This window comes from Narcine bancroftii, chromosome 1, assembly GCF_036971445.1.
Source record: "Narcine bancroftii isolate sNarBan1 chromosome 1, sNarBan1.hap1, whole genome shotgun sequence".
NCBI classification, from domain to species: Eukaryota; Metazoa; Chordata; class Chondrichthyes; order Torpediniformes; family Narcinidae; genus Narcine; species Narcine bancroftii.
The window spans coordinates 144,780,187-144,804,885 of record NC_091469.1 but is presented as its reverse complement, the minus strand read 5'-3'; the positions used below and the strand labels follow the sequence as shown (position 1 = coordinate 144,804,885).

The window sequence follows — 24,699 nt, the reverse complement described above, 5'->3', positions numbered from 1 at the left end:
AGGTCATAAATTAGATCAGCCATGATCGTATTGAATGGCGGAGCAGGCTCGATGGGCCATTTTTGGCCTACTCCTGTTCTTACTTCCTATGTTCCTAAGTAATCAGTTCTATATTCATGGTGAAAAAGAAGCAGAAAACAGTAATCAAAATTCATTGGATATATCATGCCAAGGGATGCATTAGAACAGTGGTTCTCAACCTTTTTCTTTCCACACACGTGCCACTTTCAGTCATCCCTCTGCCATCAGTGCTCTGTGATTAGTAAGGGATTGCGTAAGGTGCTGTGTGAGAGGGAAGGGAAGGTTGAGAACCACTGCATTAGAACATTTAGTTACCACTGGAAAGCTGGAAGGGAAAAGAAGCAGAGGCAGAAGAGAATGAAAATGATAGATGGATTAACTTCAGGGGAGACAACGACTACAATCCACAGGGTCAGGATCATGATGGTTGGTGAGACATGATCACCCATGCCGAATGTTAAGGCACCTGAATAATAATGATACTGAATTTGTCAGGATTTACGGAGCACAATTTGGCTGCTGTGTTTTCCAGTATTACACCCATAATAATAATTCAGTTCGAAGAAGACGTTGTTGTGCTGTTCACGTATGGACACGAAGGGAACTTCGCTGTCCCAATCTGGAAGCGCAGATGTGGGCACTGGAAGTCCGTTGTTTTAATAACTGTGGCTGCTGCTTAGTGACGCCTTTTACGGGGTGGGGGGGGGGGGGGGTTCCATCAGTTTTTGGCAACATCTGTCTTCAAAACTGGTGTAGGTTTCATAGCACAGGGCTCGCCAATGGGATCTGACAGCAGCTGCAGCTTCTAGTTCTCTTGGCTGGATGCAACAGTAGCGTAGGGTTTCCTTCACAGCGTCTTTATAGCACTTGCGTTGATGTCCTTGAGGTCTCCTTCTGATCTTCAGTTCACTATAGAGCAGCTGGTGAGGCATACGGTGGTTGTCCATTCTGATGATGTGTCCAACCCAGCGCATTTGGGCTCTGATAGATTTCACGTGATCCAAGACCTCCAAGTTGGAGATCCAGTCTTGCCAAGGATGGAACGGAGGGTGCACATGTGTAATTTCTCCAATTGCTTGATGTGACGTTGGTGCAGAGTCCAGGTCTTATATCCATATATTATAGAAGGGATGACCACAGCTCATAGACGTTAAGCTTTGTGGAGATGCGGACGATGAGTTGATTGAGCGCTCTGGTCTGTAGCCTCCCCAGAGCCTGGATGGCCTTGCTGATCCGACAGTCAATTACTTCGTCCAAAGCCCATCACTCAAGCTGATGCTCCCCAAATATTTGAAGCTGTTTACATTTGTCAGCCGGGTGACGTCAACAGTGAATTTTGGTTATAGAATAGACTGATGGAGTACCTCAGTCTTGTTCAGGTTGATGGTCAGGTCAAAGAGTATTTGAGAATTTGTTCAGCATTAACTGTAGATTATTGTCTTTGTGCGCCAAGAGCGCACAGACATCAGCAAAAGGGTTTCTTGAATGACTGTGTAGAGGCACTTCATCCATGCGTTCAAGCGGCAAAGGTCAAAGAGAGAGCCGTCCAATCAGTACCTGATGTACACTCCTTTCACCAGACCTTGGACAGCATGTAACAACATGTAAGTCAAGCCCAGATTGAACAAGAATGGGGCAAGTGCACAACCCTGCTTCACTCTATTAGAAATGGCAAATGCAGCTGATGTATCACCACTGCAAAGGACCACACTTCAAAAATATCTTTTTTCCCCCAAAGCACTCTACAAATCTTTGTACTCTTAGTGTATTCTGGTCAGTTCTGGTCACCTCATTATTGGAAAAATGTAGAAGCTATGGAGAGGGTGCAGAGGAGATTTACCAGGATGTTGGCTGGATTCAAAAATAAGTCTAGTTTAGCAGATAAAGTGGATTTTTACTCATTGTTCATACTATATTTTCATTTTTTGTAATTTCCACTGGCAGGTGAATCTTTTGCGGTGTGATGCAGAGCTGGTATAGAAAGTTGTATTGAACCAGTCTGTATCTAGAATTAATAACTCTTGTCATACTGTCTCTACACCAATCTGACCAACATCTCTCATTAATTGTGATGCCCAGGTTTGACACCATCTCTCTCAATCTGTGTAGCCCCTGCTTGGGATTTTCACCTTGGAGTACTGAGTACATTCTTGATATAAATTTGGCTGCATTTCCCAGTCGAAGCAACCCTTCAACCGACGTTTCTGGCTTGAGCCCTTCATCAAGGTATGGAAAAACCAAGAAATTTTAAAAATAGGGGTAGAGTTCCCGCATTGTCCCTGTGATTGCATGAATTGCATCTGGGTGAGCCAATTTCCTCCCTCTTTCCCAAAAAAACATGCAAGTTGTTAGGTTACTGGAAACTGTCCTTACTGATAGAATCTGGGGATAATTGATGAGAGAAGATAGTGTGGATTAGGGTAGTGTAGGATTCATGTAAAATCTTGGCGATCAGCATGGACTGGATGGGGTGACAGGTGTTGTAACTCTCTGAGAAGCCATGACTCTATCTGCAGATTTTTGCTCCAATCAGTACATGTTGATTATGAATTCTACATTCAGTTGTCACGGAACAATGCTCTTCTTGTATTGTATACAGTAAATTCCAACCATACATTTGATCAATGATCTATTACCCAAATTACCCAAAGTAATAAACCTTCATCAATATGAATTATTTCCCATTTGACAGCTACTCTGTTACTTCAGCTACAAAAGCAGAATAACATAAACACTCGAAATCTAAAATAAGACTCGAAAGTGCTGTGAATTGTGAAGTGAAACAATGCTAATGGAGAGAGATGCAGAGAAATTTTCAGATCTCTGACTTTTATCAAATGTAATTTTCCATTAACTTTTCCTCCACTTCCCCTTTCTAAAAGTACCCTTGAGCTTCTTTTAACTACCTTTTTTTAAAAAAAAATTAGAATGAGCCAAAATTCTCCAAGTTTAGAAGAATTCACTGAGACTCATAAACTCCTTGGAGGGCTTATCAGTCTGGATGCCGGCTATCTCATCAGGGCTCAGCAGTGGCCGTTGATCTGATGATTAACTGGATTGATATGGGATGAAGAGAAATTTCTTCAGAAGGTTGTGAATATTTGGAATTCTCATGACTTCAAAAGGTTGTGTGATGTTTAGTCACTGACCATCTTGCATTGGGAAATAGATTTTCCATCAGTAAGAGGATAAACAGAGAAATGGAGATCAGAAGGAATGCATTGAGCTTCATATTCAATCTTTATCTAGAGTCATTGAGGCACACTGCAGAGAAATAAGTCCTTTAGCCCAACTAGTACATGTGCATCAAGGCAGGGAATTAGATGCTGGTTACATGGACTTTAGCAAGGCCTTTGACAATATCGCACAGGAATTGAACTGCACAATATCTCTCTCTGCAATCCAAAGATTATTTTTTCACTTTCTCCTTTCTTTCTCTTGTCTTTTTATACCTATAATTTTTTAAACTTTTTCACCCACAACTCTCTGCGTAAAGAACTTACTTACCCCTGACGTCTCCCCTAAATGTCCTTCCCTTCACTTTGTACGGATGTAGGGTGAAAGAGGAAAGATTTAAAAGAAACCTGAGGGGCACCCACTTCACTCAGAGGGTGGTAGCTATATGGAATGACCTGCCAGAGGAAGTAGTCAAGCCAGGTAAAAGACATGTGGACAGGTAAATGCATTTGAAATTTGGAGGGACATAGGCTGCACACAGTCAAATGGAACTGGCTTCATTTGCACGGACAAGTGGGGCTTATTTTAGTGCTCTAAGATTCTTATGACTTAGTGACTCTATAATAATGATTTTCCCTGCGGCAGGAGATCAATTTATCCCTTAATCAATATTCATTGCTGTTGGTTATATTGCTATTTTTGGGAGCTTGTGCATCCAAGTTAACTTACGCATTTTCTATGGTAGAAATGTAGACTCTCACAAATAAAAGTTGAGAATGTCAACGATGCTACATAAACAAAATACTGAAACCAAAAATAGTGTCAGGCTTGCTGTATCATGTAGGAAGTTGGAGATACATTAAGTTAACTTTTATTGAATTAAACATGTTTAATCACATAATGATGCTGACACATTGCATCAGTTCAACTGACCTAAATAACCCTAACCCTAACCCTAACCCTAACCATTTGTACTCAGCATCTGATGGCTCTGTGGTGATACGACCACTAGCCTACTGCAGGGGGCGATCTCTGTACCTGCAGAAGGACCACTTGAGGGCTGACTCTACCTGGCCGGCTGTCAATCAGCCAACCTGATTATAAGCCTGTGCTGGCCCCTCCTGAGCCAGTCACTTGGGAGCCACCACAGCTGAAACTGGTGTACAGACTTTTAGCTGAATAAAGCCTATAGTAACAGTCTTTTGTGTTTTGTGTCTGCTTGCTGCTACCACAGGGCGTCACAGTGTCCGACAATAGTCCGGCTAGCGTTGATGGATACAGTTTTTCCATGGTTGCAATTTCCTGGTGAAACCTTTTGCTGTGTTCGGCACTGACTGCACCAAGTTCAGCAGGGAAGAAGTCCCAATGCGAATGTGTAAAATGAATTTTCAGTGACACGTTGTGCTTCATGGTTTTATCTGTTTGCAGTAGAATTAAAATATGACAGGAAATCACAAAATAGGTTATATCTAAAAACAAAGTCACGTGACAGGAAATTTCTAAGGTGATTTTCGTGATCAGTAGCCCAAAATCCATAAAACACACCCAAGAGTGCTCAGGGAGCAAAATCTTCATTCTCCAGTGCAATTAGGTTCTTACCTCCTTTCTCTATCTTGTCACCAGATGAAAATCCCATGCTGTTCCTGTGCTCTTGTTGCCTAAGGTAGGCGAGGAAGCTGTAAACATCAAAATAGGAGGCAATATTTTTTTTAATTGGAAGATTGCAAAGATTTCAACAGCTTTTACTGGTTATTAAACAGAAGAGCAACTTTCCTGTGTTAACAACTATTCTAACGAGGAAAGAAAGTAAAAACACTTAAAGTAAAACAGTACAAAGTTCTGTTCACATGCAAACCTCAGTCTAGTATTGTATCAAAATGAACAAATAAACAAAAGGTTTATGGTCATCTCTCGACAGCCATCTATCACTTTGCTTAGTTAGAGGAAAAAAATCTCCACTTTAAAGCTGACTTTAACGGCATGCAGGAAATGATAAAAATTAATTAGCGTAAGAGTCGAGATATTGAAGTAGTGTTCTGTGCATATTAACGCGTCATTTGGCGCCTGGAGTCTCTCTTTAAAATTAAAAAAAATGGGCTGTCTGGGTGTTGCAAGAGGCTGCAGTTCAGGGAGAACAGGACAGTGCTCTGAACAAGGCTGAACTATGGGCACAAGTTGAACCACCAGCTGAGAGCCAGAAGTGCTAGGGTTAGCCAGGTGCAAAGGTTTATGGCAATGCCACCAGCACAGATGCCAGTGGAAAGAAACAAAACCTGTCCCATTTTCCCTGAAAAAGAGGAAACTCTTGAATTTTATACTGCCCCTTTTACAATCTCAGTGCGCTCCAAATTATTTTAGTCACAGGCTATTCAGTCCACCACATCTGGCCAGTAGGTACCATTCTGTACTAACCTCTTTGTTTGGGGAGGTTCGATATGGCAGCGAAGACTCTCGAAAACTTCTACAGTGGAGAGCATTCTGGCTGGTTGCATCACTGCCTGGTACGGAGGCGCCAATGCTCAAGACAAGAACAAATTCCAGAGGGTTGTTAACTCGGCCTGCGACATCACGGCCACCTGTCTTCACTCCATCGAGGATATCTACAAGAGATGGTGTCTTACGAAAGCAGGCTCTATCCTTAAGGATCCCTACCACCCAAGCCATGCCTTCTTCACACTGCTACCATTGGGAAAAAGGTTCAGAAGCCTGAAGACGACCACTCAGCAGCACAGGGACAGCTTCTTCCCTGCTGCCATCAGATTCTTGATTGATCAATGAACCAAAGACGCTGCCGTACTTTGACTATTCATGAACTATTTTTATTTATTTTTGTAACGCGGTTTATATGAATGTTTGAACTGTGATGCTGCCACAAAACAATAAATTTCATAACTTGTTCATGACAATAAATTCTGATTCTGATTCTGTCTAGCCCTTGGCCTTCTGTTCCTTGGTGGTTCTAGTGCTCACGCAGAATGCTGACAGCAACTGTACTTTGTTACGAGCCCAGAGGACCCATAAACCCAGCAGCAATAGATATTCTCCAAGACAAATAGTTACTTAAACAAAAGTTGCTTCAAATTATCTTTAAACATGAAAACAGAATCAAACTTTAACTTATCTATTATTAACTTAACTAACTTAACCCCCTTATAATTCTAAGCGCACATGTGTGTAATGTGTGTGTAAGTTCAGAATCGTTCTTTGATTCACAATCCAATCTCATTTCTCATTCCCCCAAGTTCACTGGTTGCAGGTAATTTTTCTATTGTGCACAGAATTTAACATTTATAAAGTTCGCCAGGCTTTGGTGTTCGAAAGGTAAATGGTTACCGCTCAGGAAGTTACTTGTTGATTTTCAGAGAGAGATTTGTTGTTCCAGGACATCCACAACTGATGAATTTCCATCAGTCACCTCAGTGTCTTGCTGACGAAACTTGCCCTATGAGGGTTCTCCAGATGATAACCTCTTTCTTTCAGGTCATCATAGAGTTCCTTTCTGTTCCAAGTGAAACATTAGACAGCCAGTCCTCTCCTCTTGCATGAACCCAAGGGCTGTGACTAGGCCATCTTCCATACTGGAGCTTCTGGCCAGATTTTCCTGTTTCAGTTCGAGTTGCTCTTGCTGGCTGAAACACAGTCAGAGTGATCTCTGCTTTTCTCTCTCTCTCTCTCTCTCTCTCTCTCTCTACCACTAACAAAGGGAAAGATTTCCCACACATTACCCAATCCATACCTCTCATTATCCTATGTACCTCAATCACTTAACCCCTCCACTCCAGGGAAAGCTGACCTTGTCTCTTCATGCACTAGAACACCAAGTTCATTCTGAACCCTTTATGGCCTTCTCTACATCAGAGCGACTGATGCAAATTTGGAGATCGTTTCATTGAGCACCTTCAATCCATCTGCTACAGTAACAGAGGCCTTCCAGTAGCCAAAGATTTCAGTTCTGCGTCACACTCCCATACTCACATATCTGTCCATGGCCTTACGCACTGTCCAACCAAGAACCACCAAATTGGAAGAACAGCACCTGATTTTCCATCTGGGCACTCTCCAGCCAGATGGTAATAACATCGACTTTTCTGGTTTATGCTAACCTGTTTACCCCTTCCCTCCCCTTTCCAGTTCTCCTCCCTCCCTTCACCTAGCCATCCCTCCTCCCCTTGATGGCTTCTGTGCACTCCCTCCCTTCTCCACCTATCACCTCTTGCCTTGTGACCATCCCTTCCCCCACTCCCCTACTCTTTTGTTTGGATGCCTACAGATGTTTTCCCATGAAGGGCTCAAACCTGAATCGTCGGCTATATATTTTTACCTTTGCCATATGAAGTGCACTGCTTGACCCGCTGAGTTTCTCCAGCTTTGAGTTTTTACTTCAACACGGTGTCTGCAGATTTTCATGTTTTACTTCACTCTGAACTTCTCTATTTAGATAATTATCCAGTTTTAATTCCTTTTACCGGAGTCCATGAACTTACACTTCCCTGCATTGCACTCTAACACCAAGTTTTCCCTCAATCATTCTACATCAAATTGCAGAACTCAGCATCCTGTCAATAAAATTAACCGATTCAGAGACCTCAAGGTTCATTTCACAGGATTTATTTCACATGTATATCATGGAGAGTAGACGGCAGTTTCCATTGCTATCCGACTCCAAAATCTATCTCTACAAGCACATATATATAGAGAGAGAGACAAACAAGCTGTTACAGAAAATGGGATTGCATTATGGAATAAACTATCAAAAACTACATCAAGACCTTCGCTACAATTTTTGAAATTAAAATCTTATTTTATCTAAATATGAAGGAAAGAGTGTCAATACTCACAGTTAACGACATCAACCACTGCTAGCTGTGTTAAGGCTTAACTTCTAAATATCTCACTGCATAGATGCTGTATTAAAACGAGCTGTTCGCCAACTATGTTTAGTGTCAATGTCAAAGCTGCAACACAAACTTTCTTTCACAATGTGACAGTATCAATCTTCATAAAATTTCTTCCACATTCCTCATCAGAAAATTCCCTTCCACCTATTTTTATCTCATTGTCCAATGTGGAAACTTTAAATTTCATTCCCTCCATGATGAAATTAATTTAAATACCAGTAATCCGTAATTTACAATGGGGTTCTGTTCCGGTAAGTCAAAAAAAATCATAACTCAAAAAAGAACACCGCACTTAGCATTTTTAAAAATTAAATATTGAATACAACATGTTCAATGTTGAATACTGTGGGCGTTGTTGATTCAGTGTCTTGAGAAGTAGGTTATTCTCGCGCAATGCTGCCATCACCCAGAATCAAGCGCAAGTAGTGCGCCGCCTATCACAAGCACAGGGACACATCGGAACTCGAAATTGAAAGTACGGATCTGAAACATCTTAACTTTGAAAATATGTAAGCTGGATCATCGTAAATCGGGTACTATCTGTAGTAAACCATTGAAGTTCCCTAGGAGACGCATCCCTTCAACCTGAAAATAACCCATTATTCTGAATCAGTGCTGTGTGACAGCTTTCAATTCATGCTAAAACACTTCCTCCAATACTTTGGACACTAAATTTTTGTGACTCCTTGTCAAATGCTTTTTCAAAATCTAGATACATTTTCACCTTGTCCAAGAATTCAAGGAAATTTGTCAAACATGATTTGTCATTCATAGCACAACGTTTGATTTTATTCAGCTTTCCAAAATGAATAGTTAGTAATTATACCCTTTTTCTGGCTAGCTCCCTTCAATCTAATCATGAATGATCAGAATCAGAATCAAGTCAAGTTTAATGTCATCTGGTTTCACTACGAAATAGCGTTCTCTGGTCCTTGGTGCAAATCAAGCTGACCCACAGCCAGACATAAAACACATACAGACAAACAATACATATGTAGGACTCATTTAGGTGGCATGAATGGCGTAACAGTTAGCGCAACACCTTTACAGCACTAGCAATCGGAACGGGGGTTTGAATCCCACACTGCCTGTAAGGTGTAAATTTGACGGCACAGACTTGTAGGCTGAAATGGCCTGTTACCTTGCTGTATGTCAAAATTTACAAATTTAGTATTCATAGATAAAATTAAATATAAGATCTTGGATGGTCACTGTGAGCAGCTCCTTTGGTCATTCAGCATTCGCACTGCCCATGGGAAGAAGCTGTTTCTCAGCCTGATGGTCTGATACTCCTGTATCTCTTTCCCAACAGGAGCAGCTAAAAGATGATGTACGCGGGGTGGAAGGTGTCCTCAATGATTTTGCGTGCCCACTTCATTCAACAATCCCAGTAGATCACGTCGATGGCAGGTAGGGAGACTCCAGTGATCCTCTCTGCCTCTTTTATGGTCCTGTCCATTGACCTCTGATCCATTTCTCCATAGCAAATGCATCAGAATCAGAATCAGGTTGATTGTCATGAACACGTGTCATGAAATTTGTTGTTTCGCAGCAACAGTAAAGTGCGCTACTAATGCAAAATTGCTATAAATTACAATTCAGTAAATACAATATTTAAAAATAAATTATTAGTGCAAAAAAGAGAAAAAAAGTGAGGTAGTATCTCTAGCAGTGGTTCTCAACCTTTTTCTTTCCACTCACGTACCACTTTTCCCTAAATATTCCCTCTGCCATCGGTGCTCTGTGATTAGTAAGGGATTGCTTAAGGAGGTATGTGAGTGGGAAGAAAACATTTGAAAACCACTGTTTTAATCGTCCCTAATTGACTCGTTATGTGCATGGTTTCATACCTCGAAAGGAAATGGGCCAATGACAATTTTTCTCAAGCAAAATATTTCAGTAACAATTAAGTCTAGTGATTCTTAACCTTCCCTTCCCACCCACATACCACCTTAAGCAATCCCTTACTAATCACAGATAACCTATGACATAGGGATTACTTTAAGTGGTACGTGAGTGGAAAGAAAAAGGTTGAGAACCACTGTTCTATAGGTTCATTGTTCATTCAAAATTCAAATGGTGGAGTGGAAGAAATTGCTTTTGTTCATCTTCAGGCTCCTGTACCTCCATCCTGTCTATATCAATGAGTGAAGGGCATGGCTTGGGTGGTGAGGGTCCTTGATGACAGAAGATGCTTTCTTGAATCATCGCCTCTTAAAGATGTCCATAATGGAGTGATGACTAATGCCCATGATGGCGCTGACTGAGTTCACAACCTTAGCCTTTTCCAGTCCTGTGCATTAATATCTCCATACCAGACAGTGATGTAACCAGTCAGAATGCTTTCCATGGTAGACCTTTTCAAATTTGCAAGAGTCTTTGGTGACATACCAAATCTCCTCAAACTCCTAGCAAAGTATAGCTGCTGGTGAGTCTTCTTCATGATGGTCCCAGGATAACCCTTCAGAAATGTAGACATTTGGGAATTTGAAGTTTTTTTTTGTACCCTGTCCATTGCTGACCCATTGATGAGGACTGAATTGTGTTCTCCGAATTTCCCCTTCCTGAAGTTCACAACCAATTTCTTAGCTTTGCTAATATTGAGTGCAACGTTGTTGTGACACCACGCAACAAGGCGATCAATCTCACTCCTGTATGTTTCCTCATTGCCGTCTGTGATTCTGCCGACCAACCCCAGTGTCATTGGCAAATTTGTAGATCATCCATCCTGTCCTGTCTCTCTCTTCTCCCCATATCTCTCCATGCAAAATGAAGGAGGTGGTCACTTGGGTGGCACAGGCTCGTGGTCCTGAAAGGCCTGTTACTGTGCTGTGCTAATCTTTTTTTTTGAAACCTCATCAATGGCGCTACTTTCTCCAAAGCTTGACGAAATTCAGCATGTCCTCAATGTCTCTTACCAATTTTTAAGGTGCCTCACAAGCTGGTATCCTATCCACATGCAACATGAGTGTTGAACATATTCAGCACTTCATATTCATATATATTGTTCTGAGGAAGGGCCATCAACCAGAAATATTGTTGTATTGTATTGAAGGGGTCATGGGGTGCATCAGCAAGCAAGCTCCAAGACTCAGATCACAATACAAAGATCTTTATTAAATCAACTCACAGCGCAGCACATCGGCTCTCCCACTACACACATGCATACAAGCTCTCACACACTCACGCTAACTCGCACCCAGACCATGGAACCCATCAGGGAAGAAAGGGGCTCAGTGCATTGGGATAGCCTGGCTAGCCTTAGGGGACACGATGTCCCATTACCTGCGATCCTCATGGACGTTCTACTGTAGCCATAATGATCCAGGCAGGGAAAAGGAAGAAACAGCCCACTCATGCTTAAATATGCCCCGCTCTGCAGAACAGTGGCAAATGAAGGCATTTGAATTTCCCGCTCTGCAGAGCACGGGCCAATGACTAGGGCCAGCCAATGGCAGTGCGCGCTCAGGCTTGTGGGCAGGTATGCACCTAAATGACTTTCGGAAAAGGAGATCGCTGATTGGCCAGCAGTACAATTATTAATGCACAGAAGTTCAGGAGATACTCAGCAGTTCATGCAGCATCGGAAAGAAGTAAAAGAGAGTTGATGTTTCACGCTTGAGCCCTTCATCAGGAATGTGGAAAAACAGATAGAAGCCTGAATAAAAATTGGGTGGAGGAGGGAGGAGGAGAGGAGAGGAGGGAGAGGTAGGGGAGGATCACAGGCTAACAGGTAGAAAGAAGGTGGATATAGCTGGGAAAGTAGATGTGGAAGAAAATGAGAAGTGATAGGAGTGAATCACAAAAGTCTGCCAATGCTGTGATTGTAGAAAAAACGCAGAAGTGCTGCCTGCCTATACCTTGTCCATACAGTTCAACTTCCACTATCCCAAATCAGATTCTCCAAAATCCTAATTTATCTGATTTTTTTTAAAAAATCAGCTAAATGAGGATATCTGAAACAAATCAAAAATCTGAAATTGTTTTTTGAAGTCGAACTGACCTCACAGGTTGAAAAAGAAATTCACTCAACATGAAATTTGAATGATGATTGTCCCTTCCCCTCCCTCTTTCCATTTCTTCTTTGCCTTCCCCTATTGACATTTCTCTCCAACTCTCCCTCTCAATCTATGTGGTGCTGTATCCCAACCACAAGGTTGGAAGCATCCCTTGTCCTAGCTTCATCAAGGAGAACGACTTCCCGACAGCAGAGGGGACATCAGGCTCTCAGCAGCAGGCGGGACATCAGGCTCCAGGCAGGAGCAGGGCCTCGGTGGGGAGGTGTCAGTGATTGGCAGCGGCCAACATTTTTGCTTGGTGAGAATTAAACATTATTTAAATGCTTAAAAAACCTTCCCTTGTTTGTTGTTATTTAAGCAATGTTACAAGTCATTTTCTGTTGTTACTGGGCTGTTAAAAAATTACCGGTTCTCCGAAAAATAAAACTTATATCCAACATAGCGCCCGGTCCCGACCATTTTGGATAATCGGAGTTGTACTGTACCTTGATAAAGGGTCAAGCCTGAAATATTGGCTATGTATCTTTATCTTTGCTATATAAAGTACACCGTTTGACCTGCTGAGTTTCTCCAGTATTGTTTTTTTTAACATACACCACGGTGTCTGCAGACTTTCGCACTGGAGAAACTCAGCAGGTCTCATAGCGTCCTTAGGGTGCAAATATAATATTACCAACGTTTTAGACCTGGGCCTGAAACATCAGTTATATATCTCTCCTGGCTTCTTCTATGTAGCCAAGTATCACCTTTTGTCTCTCGGTCTGTCTCCTGCCCCCGCTATTTCATTTATTTAGGTGCCGCCTGCTTCTTCTCATACCTTAAAGAAGGGCTTTTACGGGAGGTGAAAGGGGGAAGGCGCAGAAGTTAAGAAGGGAAGCTCTCTGACTTTGATAGGAGAAGGAAGAGAAGGGGTTGAGGAGCTAGAGGAAAGGTGACAGGTGGGGGTGTCAAAGAGAGAGAGAGACGAGGGATGAGGGGTTAACCGAAATTGGAGGGCAATATTGATGCTGTATGGTTGGAGACTGCCGAGACGTAGCATAAGATGCTCTTCCTCCAAACAGAGGCTCTCATTCTACTAGCCTTACATATCCCAACATACTTCTCACCGCCTGTCAAGCTTTACTTCATTCTCCTTCTCAGCAGACTCATTTCACCAATGCTGATTTAACCCTTAACACCATTCCTCCATGAGATGATGTCACGAATTATAAACATCTGGGACAGCAACAATGAAATTATATTTAATTGACTGAACAATCCGCAAAGAAAAACTTCCTTCCATCTAAACGCTTCATGAGTAAATCTAACTGGATGTAAGAAAAAAAAACAGGAAGCAATAATAACAATCTACTTGAGATATCAAATGATTTCAACGGGCTGTGCAAGTCAGGTTGCAAATACAGTTGTAAATGCAACAATAACAAGTCGTATTACTTCCCCGTTCTACTTTAAAGGCTACACATGTGAAAATAATTCTCCTTTGGGCAAATGCCATGCCGTGCAGCTGTTTTTTTAATAACATAATTTAGTATCAGCTTACCCTTACTGTGCTCATCAAGATGTGAAATAGCAGCCAGTCAAAAATAATGGAAAACCTCACAAAACAAAATAAGGCTAATCAGTTCACTAAGCACTCTGTAATCATTCTTACAAATCTGCCTCTCATTCAATTTTTTTTTCCCCTGAAGTTACTGACGCATCAGGTTCCAGCACCTTTTCAGGCAGTGCATTTTGGATTTGAACTCCATTTGGTTTCCCATTCTCCAGCCATTTGCTGATGAACGATTGAAATAATTACACTTTTTTTGTCTCTCTGCGCAGATGCTGCCTGGCCTGACGAGAATTTCGCGAGCTCTCTGCTCTCCATTTGAAAGGGGAAATTTATTTAGCAGGGGTTCTGAAAGGAGTAGGGAGTTTTCTTTTACTTTCTACAAAGGCCCACTACTTTAACAAATCCATGATTTTTTTGGAAAATAGGAAACCAGAGAGACAATATCATTTTTAGCCTCCGCAGGAAATCTCAATCCAAACAAGCCATTATGTCATCTTATTGAGTTACTAACTCTGCAGCAGCTGTGATTCTCCTCTTTCGAGCCCAGAGGGTTGATGAGTTGTCCTAAATGTGCTGTTGATAATTATGATGCACTTTGGCAAGATGAATAGAGGGAGTCTGCCTCCTTTGGTGAATGGAAACTTAGTTTAGTCGGCAGAAGATTAAGGGGGAAGTAACTACTCGTGTAGCCTTGCTGACTTTAGAAGAGGGTCAAGAGGCCTCATCTCTGTCCACATCAATGGGGGTGAAGGGGAAGGAGGAGAAAACTTCAGGTGCACAGGAAAAAATATCTCCAATGGCCTGACCTGGGTCAAGAAAGATGGCAGGAAGGTCTACTTTCTCAGAAGACTAAGGAAATTTGGCATGTCCTCCTTGCCCCTCAACTGCCTCTATAGAGGCACCATAGAAAGCAGACTTGCTGGGTGCATCACAGCATGGCCTGAGATATGCACTGCTCAAGGTTGGAAAAAGCTCCAGAAGGCAGTTCAAAACATTGCATGTTCCCTCCCCTCCATGGACTCTATCTACATCTCCTGCTGCCTACGGAAAACTATCACACCCCAGATACACTCTCTTCTCCCTCCTCCCATCAGAAAGATGGCTCAAGAGCATGAAAGCATGCACCAACAGGCTTAAAGACAGTTTCTTTCCTGGAGCTGTCGGGCTCCTGAAACAAAAGAAACCCACAACAGTCCTATCAAGCTACTTTGCTTTGTACAAATTGACCTCCCTTTTCATGTTCTGTGAACTGTGCTCTGTACACAGTGGAACGAATGTTAGAGATAACCCATGAGGTTACTCGCAGATGAACCCTTCTCCCAATGCTCAGTATAATGAGACAAACTTACATTTAAGATCTAGAAAGCATGGCACGAGGGGGGGTCATACCCTTCAAAGCACAATTACATAATTAGGTAAAGAGCTTTAATCTTATGTGGAAAATGCATGGTGGGTGGGTGGGTTGGGGGGAGGGGGGGTGCTGAACCGCAATACTTATTAAAGGGCCATCCAGGTCCACATCAATGGTATTCCTTCTGTAGGAATCGAATGGCTTTGGTGCTAGAAGTATGTCAAAAGGTAGCTATCTACTGGCAGGTAAATGCTCAGAATCAGAATTTATGAACCTGTCACGAAATGCATCACGGTGCAAATATTGCTATAAATTACATTTCAAAATAAATAAATTAGGGCAAAAAATAAGTTGAGTCAGTTGGCGTAGCAGTCAGTGCAACACATTTACAGCACTAGTGATTGGGACTGGGGTTCGAATCCCGCGCTGTCCGGTTTCCTCCCACCCTTCAAAATGTAACGGGGATGTAGTTAATTGGGTAGCGCGGGCATGAGGGCTAGAATGGCCTGTTACTGTGCTGAATGACGAAATTTAAAATTTAGAATGTGAGGTGGTGTCTATGGTTCATTGTTCATTCAAAAATCTGATGGCAGAGGGGAAGAAGCAGTCCTTGTGCCTCATCAGACTCCTGTACCTCCTTCCAAATAATGGCAGTGAAATGAGGGTGGCTGCGTGGTGATGGTCCTTGAGGATAGAGGCTGCTTTCTTAAGGCATTGTCACTTGTAGACATGCTGAATGGGTGGAGGCTGAGCTCACAACGCTGTGTAGTTTTTCTTGTCCTGTATTTTGGCACTTCCATGTGGTGCAACCAGTCAGAATGCCCTGCTCAGTGTAATGAGACAAACTTACATTTAAGATCTAGAAAGATCTTGTACACCTGTATAAATTTGCATGAGTCTTTGGAGCCGTACCAAATCCCCTCAAACTCCTCATAAAGTATAGCTGCTGGCGAGCCTTCTTCATGATTGTATCGACATGGAAGGCCTAGGTCTGATCCTCAGAGATGTTGATAACCAGGAACTTGAAGCTATTCATCCTTTCCACTATTGACTCTTTGATGAAAACTAGTTCATATGATTGTATGCTGTGCCCGATGTCCACATTGTTGATGGCTGTTCTGCTGTCAAACTATTCATCAATTGACCAAAGAACTCTGATTCCATGCTCTCTTGGCAAAGTCACCCCATCCCCCATGTCCCTAATATAGGTGCAATACACCAGTGATTTAGAGCAACCAAAGAACAGATTTGCATTTAGATGAGTAAACACCAAGAAACATTTCTACTTTCATTGAATGTATAATTGGCACTCGTCAGCTCATTATACATATATATTATGCCAAGGGTGTCACAGTTCGCGTAGTGTTTCACACAACACCGTTACGGCGCCAGCAAACCAGGCTGAAATCCAGTGCTGTCTGCAAGGAGTTTGTATGTTATTCCCATGAGGGTATCCTCCAGGTACTCCAGTTTCCTCCATGTTCCATGTTTATTAGGTTATTTGTTATTAGCCCCCTCATGTTTTCTCTCTGCCCGTCTCCCCACCTCTCACACTTTTTGACCATTACCCTATCACATCTTGGCCCCTCCTCTAATTCTTTTATACATGTCATATCACCTTTTCACTGTTAGCGTTGATAAAGCGTCTCAACCCAAAGCGTTTACTGACCATGTCCGCAAGATTTGGGCTGGGTGTTTAGTAGACTGAACGGTCATCTGAGTCTTGAGAAACAAAAGGCTTACATTTACATAGTGCCCTTCATAACCACTGAATGTCAACGTTCAAAGTTCAGATGTATTTTCAGTGTACCTACCTAATATCACACAACTTTTTATTTGAATATTTTATTTTTGATTTTTTTCTAAAATATACATAGTAATATTTTAAATATACATTAAACTTTTCTTACAAACAAAATAAAAATAGTCCCTCCCTCCCTCCCCCCTGCTCCCCTCACAAATAACAGATCCATTCACCATCAGAGCTTACATCTATTTTAATTATATAGAGTACAATTGGGGGAATAGTTACTTTTATACCCTTTTCTTTATTACTGTGGGCCTCTGTATGATCCAGGTATGGCTGCAAGACCTTTACAAAAGTGTAATATTTATTCTCTAAGTTATATGTGATTTTTTTCCATAGTTACACAACTGTTCGCTTCCGCAGTCCATTGTGCTATAAGTAGAGGGGAGTCAAACTTCCAAGTGATCACAATACCACTGCAGCCAGTGCTATGTTTATAAATGGTTTGATATTTGGTCAATTTGTTGATTTTTTCCATAAAATTATTTAGTAGATATAGCTCAGGGTCAGCCACAAAACCACTCCTGTTATCCTGGTTAATTTTTCTGCAATTTCTTGCCAAAATGGCCTCACTTTCACGCATGACCATGTGGCATGTACAAAAGTTCCTGTCTCAGTCCCACATCTGAAACTCATCTCCGAACATTTGGCTTTTGATCACACCGATCACTTTTGTGCGGTAAGATATAATTGGTGTAAAAAATTATACAGAACCAGTCCATATCTTGCATTTATAATTGATGTCCTACTCTCCTTACACCAATCTGGCCCGCGTCTATCCGAAATCACAACTCCCAAGTCTGACTCCCATCCTTCCCTTGACCTCTGCAACCCTGGTTTTGCACTTTCACTCTGGAGAGCATAGAACATTTTTGTTATAAATTTGGATGTATTCCCCATCCAGACCATTCGTTCAGTTTCACTAATTTCAGCTTGGGGTCAATGTTGGTCCCCATCTTTCACTTAAAAATGATCTAAGCTGGATAAAACAGAAGAAGGTCCCATTGGTCACTCTGTATTTGTGTTTTAATTGTTCATAAGAGTTCCTTCTGTGTAACAATCCATAATATATCCTATGCCTTTGTCATACCATGAATTTAATATTCATAGGCAAAAACACATTTTTACACAGTGGTGCTTTTATTGATATCCCTACTAATTTTTTCATATACATTTATTAATTTCTTGCCACGTTCTAATCATATGTATTAGAATGGGGTTATCCATCTTTTTCTTCAGTGATTTGACACTCCATTTATAGATAAAGTCCTTTGCTTCCCGCTCCTCCATTGAGTACATTCTCATTTGAACCCAAGACAAGGGGGAAGGCTGCGAGAAATCTAGCCTGTGCAGCTAGGCAATGTTGTTTGTAATCTGGAAGTCTAAGTCCTCCCAGCTCGTAGCCCCATGTCAGTTTTTCCAATGCAATTCTTGGTACCTTATTATTCCACAAGAACTGTCTGATGTGGTTGTTTAGTAGCTGAAAAAAAGCTTTTACAAAACAGAATAGGCAGTGATTGTAAAAGGTATTGTAGTCTTGGCATCACTTTCATTTTGACACAGTTAACCATTCCCACTAAAGTAATCAATAACTCTCTCCATTTCTGTAGGTCTCTTTCCATCTTCCCAAGAAGAGGGACATAATTTAGTTTGTACAGATTTTGCAGTTCTTGTCAGTTTTTATCCAAAGATATTTTATTCCATCCATCTTCCATTTAAATTTACTTCCTTTTTGGTAACTTTCATGTTCAAAATTTGGTAATGGAATTTTCTCACTTGAATCCATATTTATTTTGTAGCCTGATATTCTTCCATATTTTTCTAGTATTCCTTGTAATTTTTACAAATATTTAGCCAGGTCTGATAGGTATGATAGCACATCATCAGCGAATAGACTGATTTTGTGTTCTTCTTGGCTGACTTTGAAGCCCTTTATATCCTGATCCCTTCTTATTATCTCCGCCAGTGATTCAATCGCTAAAATAAAAAGCGCTGGGGACAGGGGACATCCCTCTCTGCTCGATCTACTCAAGGGGAACACTGCCAACATCTGACTATTTGTTATAATTTTAGCTTGGAGTTTATGGTATAATGTTTTTATCCAAATTATAAATGTTCTGCCTATACCAAATTTTTCCAGCGTTTTAAATAAAAAGCCCATTCCAAATGGTCAAATACTTTTTCCCCATCTACAGAGACTGTAATACTTGGATTTTGTTCAGATTTTGCCATGTGTATTATATTAAATAATCTTCTTGGACTATTTGAGGAATGTCTTCCTTTAACAAGTCCTGCTTGGTCCGTATGTATCAGTGTTGACAAGTATTGCCCTATCCTATTAGCCAATGCTTTCACTAGTATCTTATAATCAGCAATTAATAGGGATATTGGTTGGTATGATGAAGTTTTTAACAGGTCCCTATTCTTTTTTTTGATAACACTAATAATTGCGGTTGAGAACGATTCTGGGAGGGTCTGTGTTTCCACGGCTCCATCCCATACAACCTTGAGAGTCTTTTTTCCTGCAAGCCAGGCAGAATTTCTACTTATTTGTCATGCAAGAAAAGATATGTATACAAAAGAGAGAATTGTAAACAAATAAATAAATGTAAACAAACTGATTGTGTCATACAGAAATTAAATATTTAATAGTAAATAATGAGCAAAGTGTCTTTAAATGAGTTTCTGATTAAGTCTGATGGTGGAGGGGTAGCAACTGTTCCTGAACTTGGTGGTGGAAGTCTTGTGGCATCTCCACCTCTTTCCTGATGATAGGAGAGAGAACAAAGCATGTGCTGGGTGGTGTTGATCCTTGATGCGGTCCAATGGCAGCATTCCCTGTACATTTTCTCAATGGTGGGGAGAGCAGCCTGTGATGTCCAAAGATATCTCACTATTAAGGACTTCTCAAGTGTGGTAATTCGTGTAAATGTAAGGTATATGGTATCAATCTCTGCCCAGCTGGCTTCCACAAACAGCTCGCAGATTTTATTTAAATGTTTTCTTTAATTTAGAAATACAGCGCAGTAACACGCCATACCGGCCTACAAGCCCGTGCCACCCAAATCCACCAATTAATCTACAAACCTGGAGGGTGGGAGTACCAGAAGGAAATCCATGCAGGTCTCATAGAGAACATACGCACTCCTTATGGTCAGTGCTAGGTTCAAACCTAGGCCATTGGCGCTGTGCTAACCTTGACTAACCAGCTGAGTACCTTCTACATTTTCTTTATAGTTCTGATTTCCATCACCAGCATATTATGATCTTGACATGATCATGTGTTTGCAGAGTTTTGTGTTTCAATCTGATAATGTGTTTTTGTGGTATTGTGAAATTGCATCTTGCAATTCATTTGAATGGTCCCTCAATGTCTTCCCTCAATGTTGTACTGAGGCATTAACATGGATTTGGCACTCTGTTCTCTGGAGTTGAACTTACTCCCATTGTCTTCCAACCAAGGCTTGAAGGAATCAAATGATTATTCCCTTCTTGCATTCATATCTCTCTCTGTCAAGTAAAAACCTGCCAGTGGAAATACAATCCAGATTTTATGCAATCCTTCCAAATGTCAGATCTGCTGTAACAACTGCACTGGTGCTGGTACAGACCTAGGAGAGTGGAGAGGGGAGACACAGCGATGCTCCAAAAGGTTCAATCACCTGGTCCTAATGCTGACTGTTTAGTACAGGCTTTAAGTGGCTTGTTAAAGGAGCTGACTGCATTTGTCAGAAAAATACTACAATTGTACAATCTGTGCCCAAGACCACAGCGCCTGTGCTCAACAGTGACCACGAGGAATTTAAGACTCTGGAGGAGAAGTAGACCAGTGCAGGGCACCAGAAAGGGGAAGAACACCTCCTATTCCCACCCCCCCCAACCCATTCCCATTTAGAAGGAGAAGCAGAGTAGACAACTCTCCACAATGATGACCACTGAAGGGCTCAGTGGGTGAAAGAACCACACAGGCTGCAGACTACATGCAGTTGAGTGGCGGGAGGGGAGGTGAGGGGGGGAACCCACATGGGCTGTGGGCTGCTGGCTCATGGAAACAAGATATCAGAGTTGGGATTCACCAGGGTGCTAAGGGCAAGAAGGGTCCCAAAGGGCCTTGGGTGCTGAAAGCCTCCTTGTTGTGTCAGATGATTGATTCTGGAGTTCGGATTCCCGATGGATTGAACAGGAGTCTATGTAGCTGCAGAGCTGTGGGACACTCAGTGATTTTAAAGAGAATCTCCTTTGCATCTCTTTCTCTCATACTGTAAGGAGCACCAGACAACACTAATGGTGACTCTTTGTCTGCTTTATGGCAGGGAGAGGGCAATTTTGTGTAATATTACATGTTCTGTACCATTACATGATAATAAGGGAATCTTGAATCTTAAATCTTGCTCTATTGTCATGTACATTATTTACTTTTGTTAGCCCGTCAAGACACCCAAAGAGACATTACTAGCTTGCCACCGCCACCGAAACAAGAAACAGAGGCAAAAAAAAGGCTTTTCAGAGACAGAGTGCCTGTGGATCCCACCAGTTCTACTGATGCCACCGTCTACTGTAACCTCCATAGTCGCACGGCCTCCAGTGGTGAACCCCGAGCTTCAGACATCCATGTGACCCTCCTCAGTGTCTGGTTCCAAATCAAAGCCGTTGATGCCAGAGGCCCTTCGGGATCTATGCCTGCCGTCGGCGCTCTCACGAATCTCGGACCCGATGCCTCATTCCCACGAGCTTGTTTCCCGCAGCCCAGAGCCTGGTGTGAGTCCTTCGGCCGCCAAGCTCCTCGCTGGTCCGCTGCTGTGGTCTGTGTGTGGAGAGAAAGTCCATGAGATAGCCCTCAAATGCACTGAGAAAGTGAAATCATTTGTTTGGCTGAGCAAATTGAAATGACCATCCAGCTGGAATAATTGACTCAAGAACAAAACTTTTCACTTTTCAATGTACTTAGCCCCATGTTGTGTTTGTAGAACATAAACCATTGATATAATGGCTCATTGGCTTTAATGTAGCATTGATGTGAAGACTAAATATAAGACCCTCATTTAATGAGTGATTGTGAACCACAATATATGCACATTAGATGCCAGTAATTTGTTCCAAAAGTAGTAAAATACCAACGGCCGCCAATGTTTTTGTTAAACCAACTTTAACTGACTTTTCCCCACTCCTTGCTCTCTTATCAAACAAAACTCAGCAATTCATGTTAAAAATAAAGAAGTAAATATTTTCTCCTACTTCCCCACCACATCATTTCTGGGCATCTAATGGCATGAAATTGCTCCCAATCACAATTACAACTAACAGATGGCGTTTAAGAAAGTTGAAAAGGAGCCTCGCCTCAAAGTACTTCTCATCGAGTTCCTTTGTCTCTGTGGCCAAGAAGCGCCCTAATTTTAAATTGGATAACACCACAATGTCAATTAAAATAGCGAGCCCAGAACTTTCACAAAAAACCTTGTCCTCTGCAAATATGTTCATTTCAATCCTTAAATTCCCCAAAGAAATTTAACCGCTTGGATGAAGATAATATTGAGAAATATTTACCATGGGTGGGAAATGCTACTTTATAACTCTTTCAATAACTCAACATGGACAGGAATCATGGCAGACCAGCGAGGGGGATCAGCGGCTGAGGGACCCATGCAGACTGCGGGCAACTTGGGGTCGGGGGAACCATGCAGCCTGTGGGCCGGCTCACGGTAATCAGGTATCAGAGCAGGGTTTTGAGAGGGTGCTGAGGGCAAGAAGGGCTCCTGAAGGGCCGAGGGAGCTAAGGTTTCCTGATTGTATTAAGGTTTTGATGTGAAGCTCGGGTTACCGATGGAGCTAACAGGAGTCGGGGAGGATATAAAGGCTGCAGGAATGCTGGAGGTGAATTCACGGACACCCCCAAGGGACTCCCTTTTGTTTCTCTTTATCTCTTACTGTAAGGAGTGCTGGGAAACACTAATGGCCACACTTTGCCTGCCTTATAGCTGGCAAACATTAAAGTATATCATGCATGTTATATTTTAACGGATTATGACATGACAATAAAAGGAACCTTGAACCTTAATTCTCACCTCTGTGTTCTGTCAGTTGTGTTTATCTGCATCAAAAGAAATACTTCAACTTGCCCAAAGTGATGGGCCAAGTTATTACTGGATGTCGCACCTTTGAAGTAGTTGCACTGAATAGGAATCACAAGAAAGGTTAGACCTCAGTTGCGAAACATGGATTAGCACGTGAGATATAATGGACCAGATATAGAGTTAGCTCACCAGTTGTTCTGCAGAGTACATCATGTGAACTACAACCCCCACTCTGCCCCTCCACCCGCCACTGGCACCACATTTGGAATTCTACATCTGTGACACTGCAGTGTGGAAGTCAATAATCAAATCCCTCACTCCCACCTCCCGGAGGAGGAGTGAGTGAAAAAGGAGGCATGTTTAACAAGTTCAGTGTTATATGGAAACAGGCCCTTCAGCCCAACTGATCCATGTTGATCAAATTCCATTTGATTGCTTTTGACCCATAACCCTGTGCAAATGTCTTTTAAACATTGTAATTGCACTGCTTCCTTTGGTAGTTTATTCCTTATCCTCAACACCCTCTGCATGAAAAATGTACCCCTCAGATTTTCTTTAATTTTCTTTTTAAATTTAGACATACAGCACGGTAACAGAATATTTCATCCCCCAAGTCCGTGCCACCCAATTTACACCCCATTAACCTACAACCATGGTACATTTTGAATGGTGGGAGGAAACCAAAGCCCCCAGAGAAAACCCACGTAGATGAGGGAAGAACATAGAACCTCTTTACAGATAGTGTGGGATTCGTACGCCCGTCCAGCCTTGATTGCTGGCACTGTAAAGGTGCTACGCTAACTGCTTTACCAACTGTGCCTCCCCCCTCACCTGAACCCAATACTCTCAATTATTTCAGATGCCCCTGTTCCTGGGGAAAAGACTGTGACAATCTACCCTTTCTATGCACCTAACAATTTTATAAACGTCTGCAAGGTCACCACTCAGCGTCCTTCACAGCAGGGAAGCCTATTCGATCTCCACCAATCTTCAAGCACCCTGCCGAGAACTGTTCATTGCAGGCTTCATCCATCTCACTGAAGTTCACCTCATCCCCTCAGTTTTATCTTCTCTACAGGAGCCCATATCCTAACAAGTATAAAAGCAGGCAGCTTTATATTTCAGACTGTGGCAGGCTACACCAAAGGAAAACACAGGCACAATGCTGTTTGGGGCAACACAGCTTTATTCCACTCTCATAAAAGCTTTATTCCACTCTCATAAATATCTAGTTGGCTGCTAGCTCTGCTTACAGTGTGATCCCGGGGAGAAAGAGAGAGGACACGGTCAGGTCCTCGGCTTTATACCATGGGCCCTTTGGGCCCACCTGGTGGTAGGATGTCATTAGGCCGAGGGCCGTGTCTTTAGGCCACCTGTTGGCCGAGTGATGTACCGCAGTGTATCATCACATTCACCCCCTTTTTAAAAAGTCCTGATATTGCTCACAAGTCCAGGCGCACCGTTGATTTCTGCATTATCGGCTCGATATTGGCGGGGTGTCAGCGAGTCTAGCAGGGTTGGAGTGGGGAGCTTGGTGCTGTGGTCAGGGAAATATGCCCCAAGGTTTTTTCTAGCTGTCTCCATTGCTTCCACAACCCTCACAGTCTCTTCCAGGGACACCATGCTTTGTTCTAACAGCCGCTGATGGATTTCATTTGACCGGATCCCCGCCACCAGCGTGTCCCTCATCAGATCCTGTGCCATTTGCTGTGGGGTTCTAGCGCAGAAGTTGCATGCCCATGGTAGGGCTCTTACTGAGAGCATAAAATCCCGGAAGGACTCCCCTGGTTGCTGTCTTCTGGT

General features: G+C 42.2%; 1 protein-coding gene and 1 long non-coding RNA gene across 2 annotated transcripts in view; one reads left to right on the top strand and one right to left on the bottom strand.

The window, feature by feature from the left end:
* The window catches only part of LOC138745398 (uncharacterized), a 41,670-nt gene extending 33,549 nt beyond the window's left edge, over positions 1 to 8,121 (bottom strand). Inside the window, exons 1-2 of the long non-coding RNA XR_011346252.1 lie at positions 8,037 to 8,121; positions 4,798 to 4,874 (exon numbers count right to left, since the gene is read on the bottom strand). This is a non-coding gene — a long non-coding RNA (uncharacterized lncRNA). The remainder of the gene's footprint in view (positions 1 to 4,797; positions 4,875 to 8,036) is intronic.
* Positions 1 to 21,853, top strand: part of LOC138745439 (uncharacterized) — a 57,133-nt gene extending 35,280 nt beyond the window's left edge. The window contains exons 2-4 of the mRNA XM_069902513.1: positions 9,409 to 9,506; positions 12,253 to 12,413; positions 21,251 to 21,853. Of these exons, the coding sequence (XP_069758614.1) occupies positions 9,409 to 9,506; positions 12,253 to 12,413; positions 21,251 to 21,654 (663 nt within the window). The 3' untranslated portion in view covers positions 21,655 to 21,853. The remainder of the gene's footprint in view (positions 1 to 9,408; positions 9,507 to 12,252; positions 12,414 to 21,250) is intronic.
* Positions 21,854 to 24,699: the final 2,846 nt, after the last annotated feature.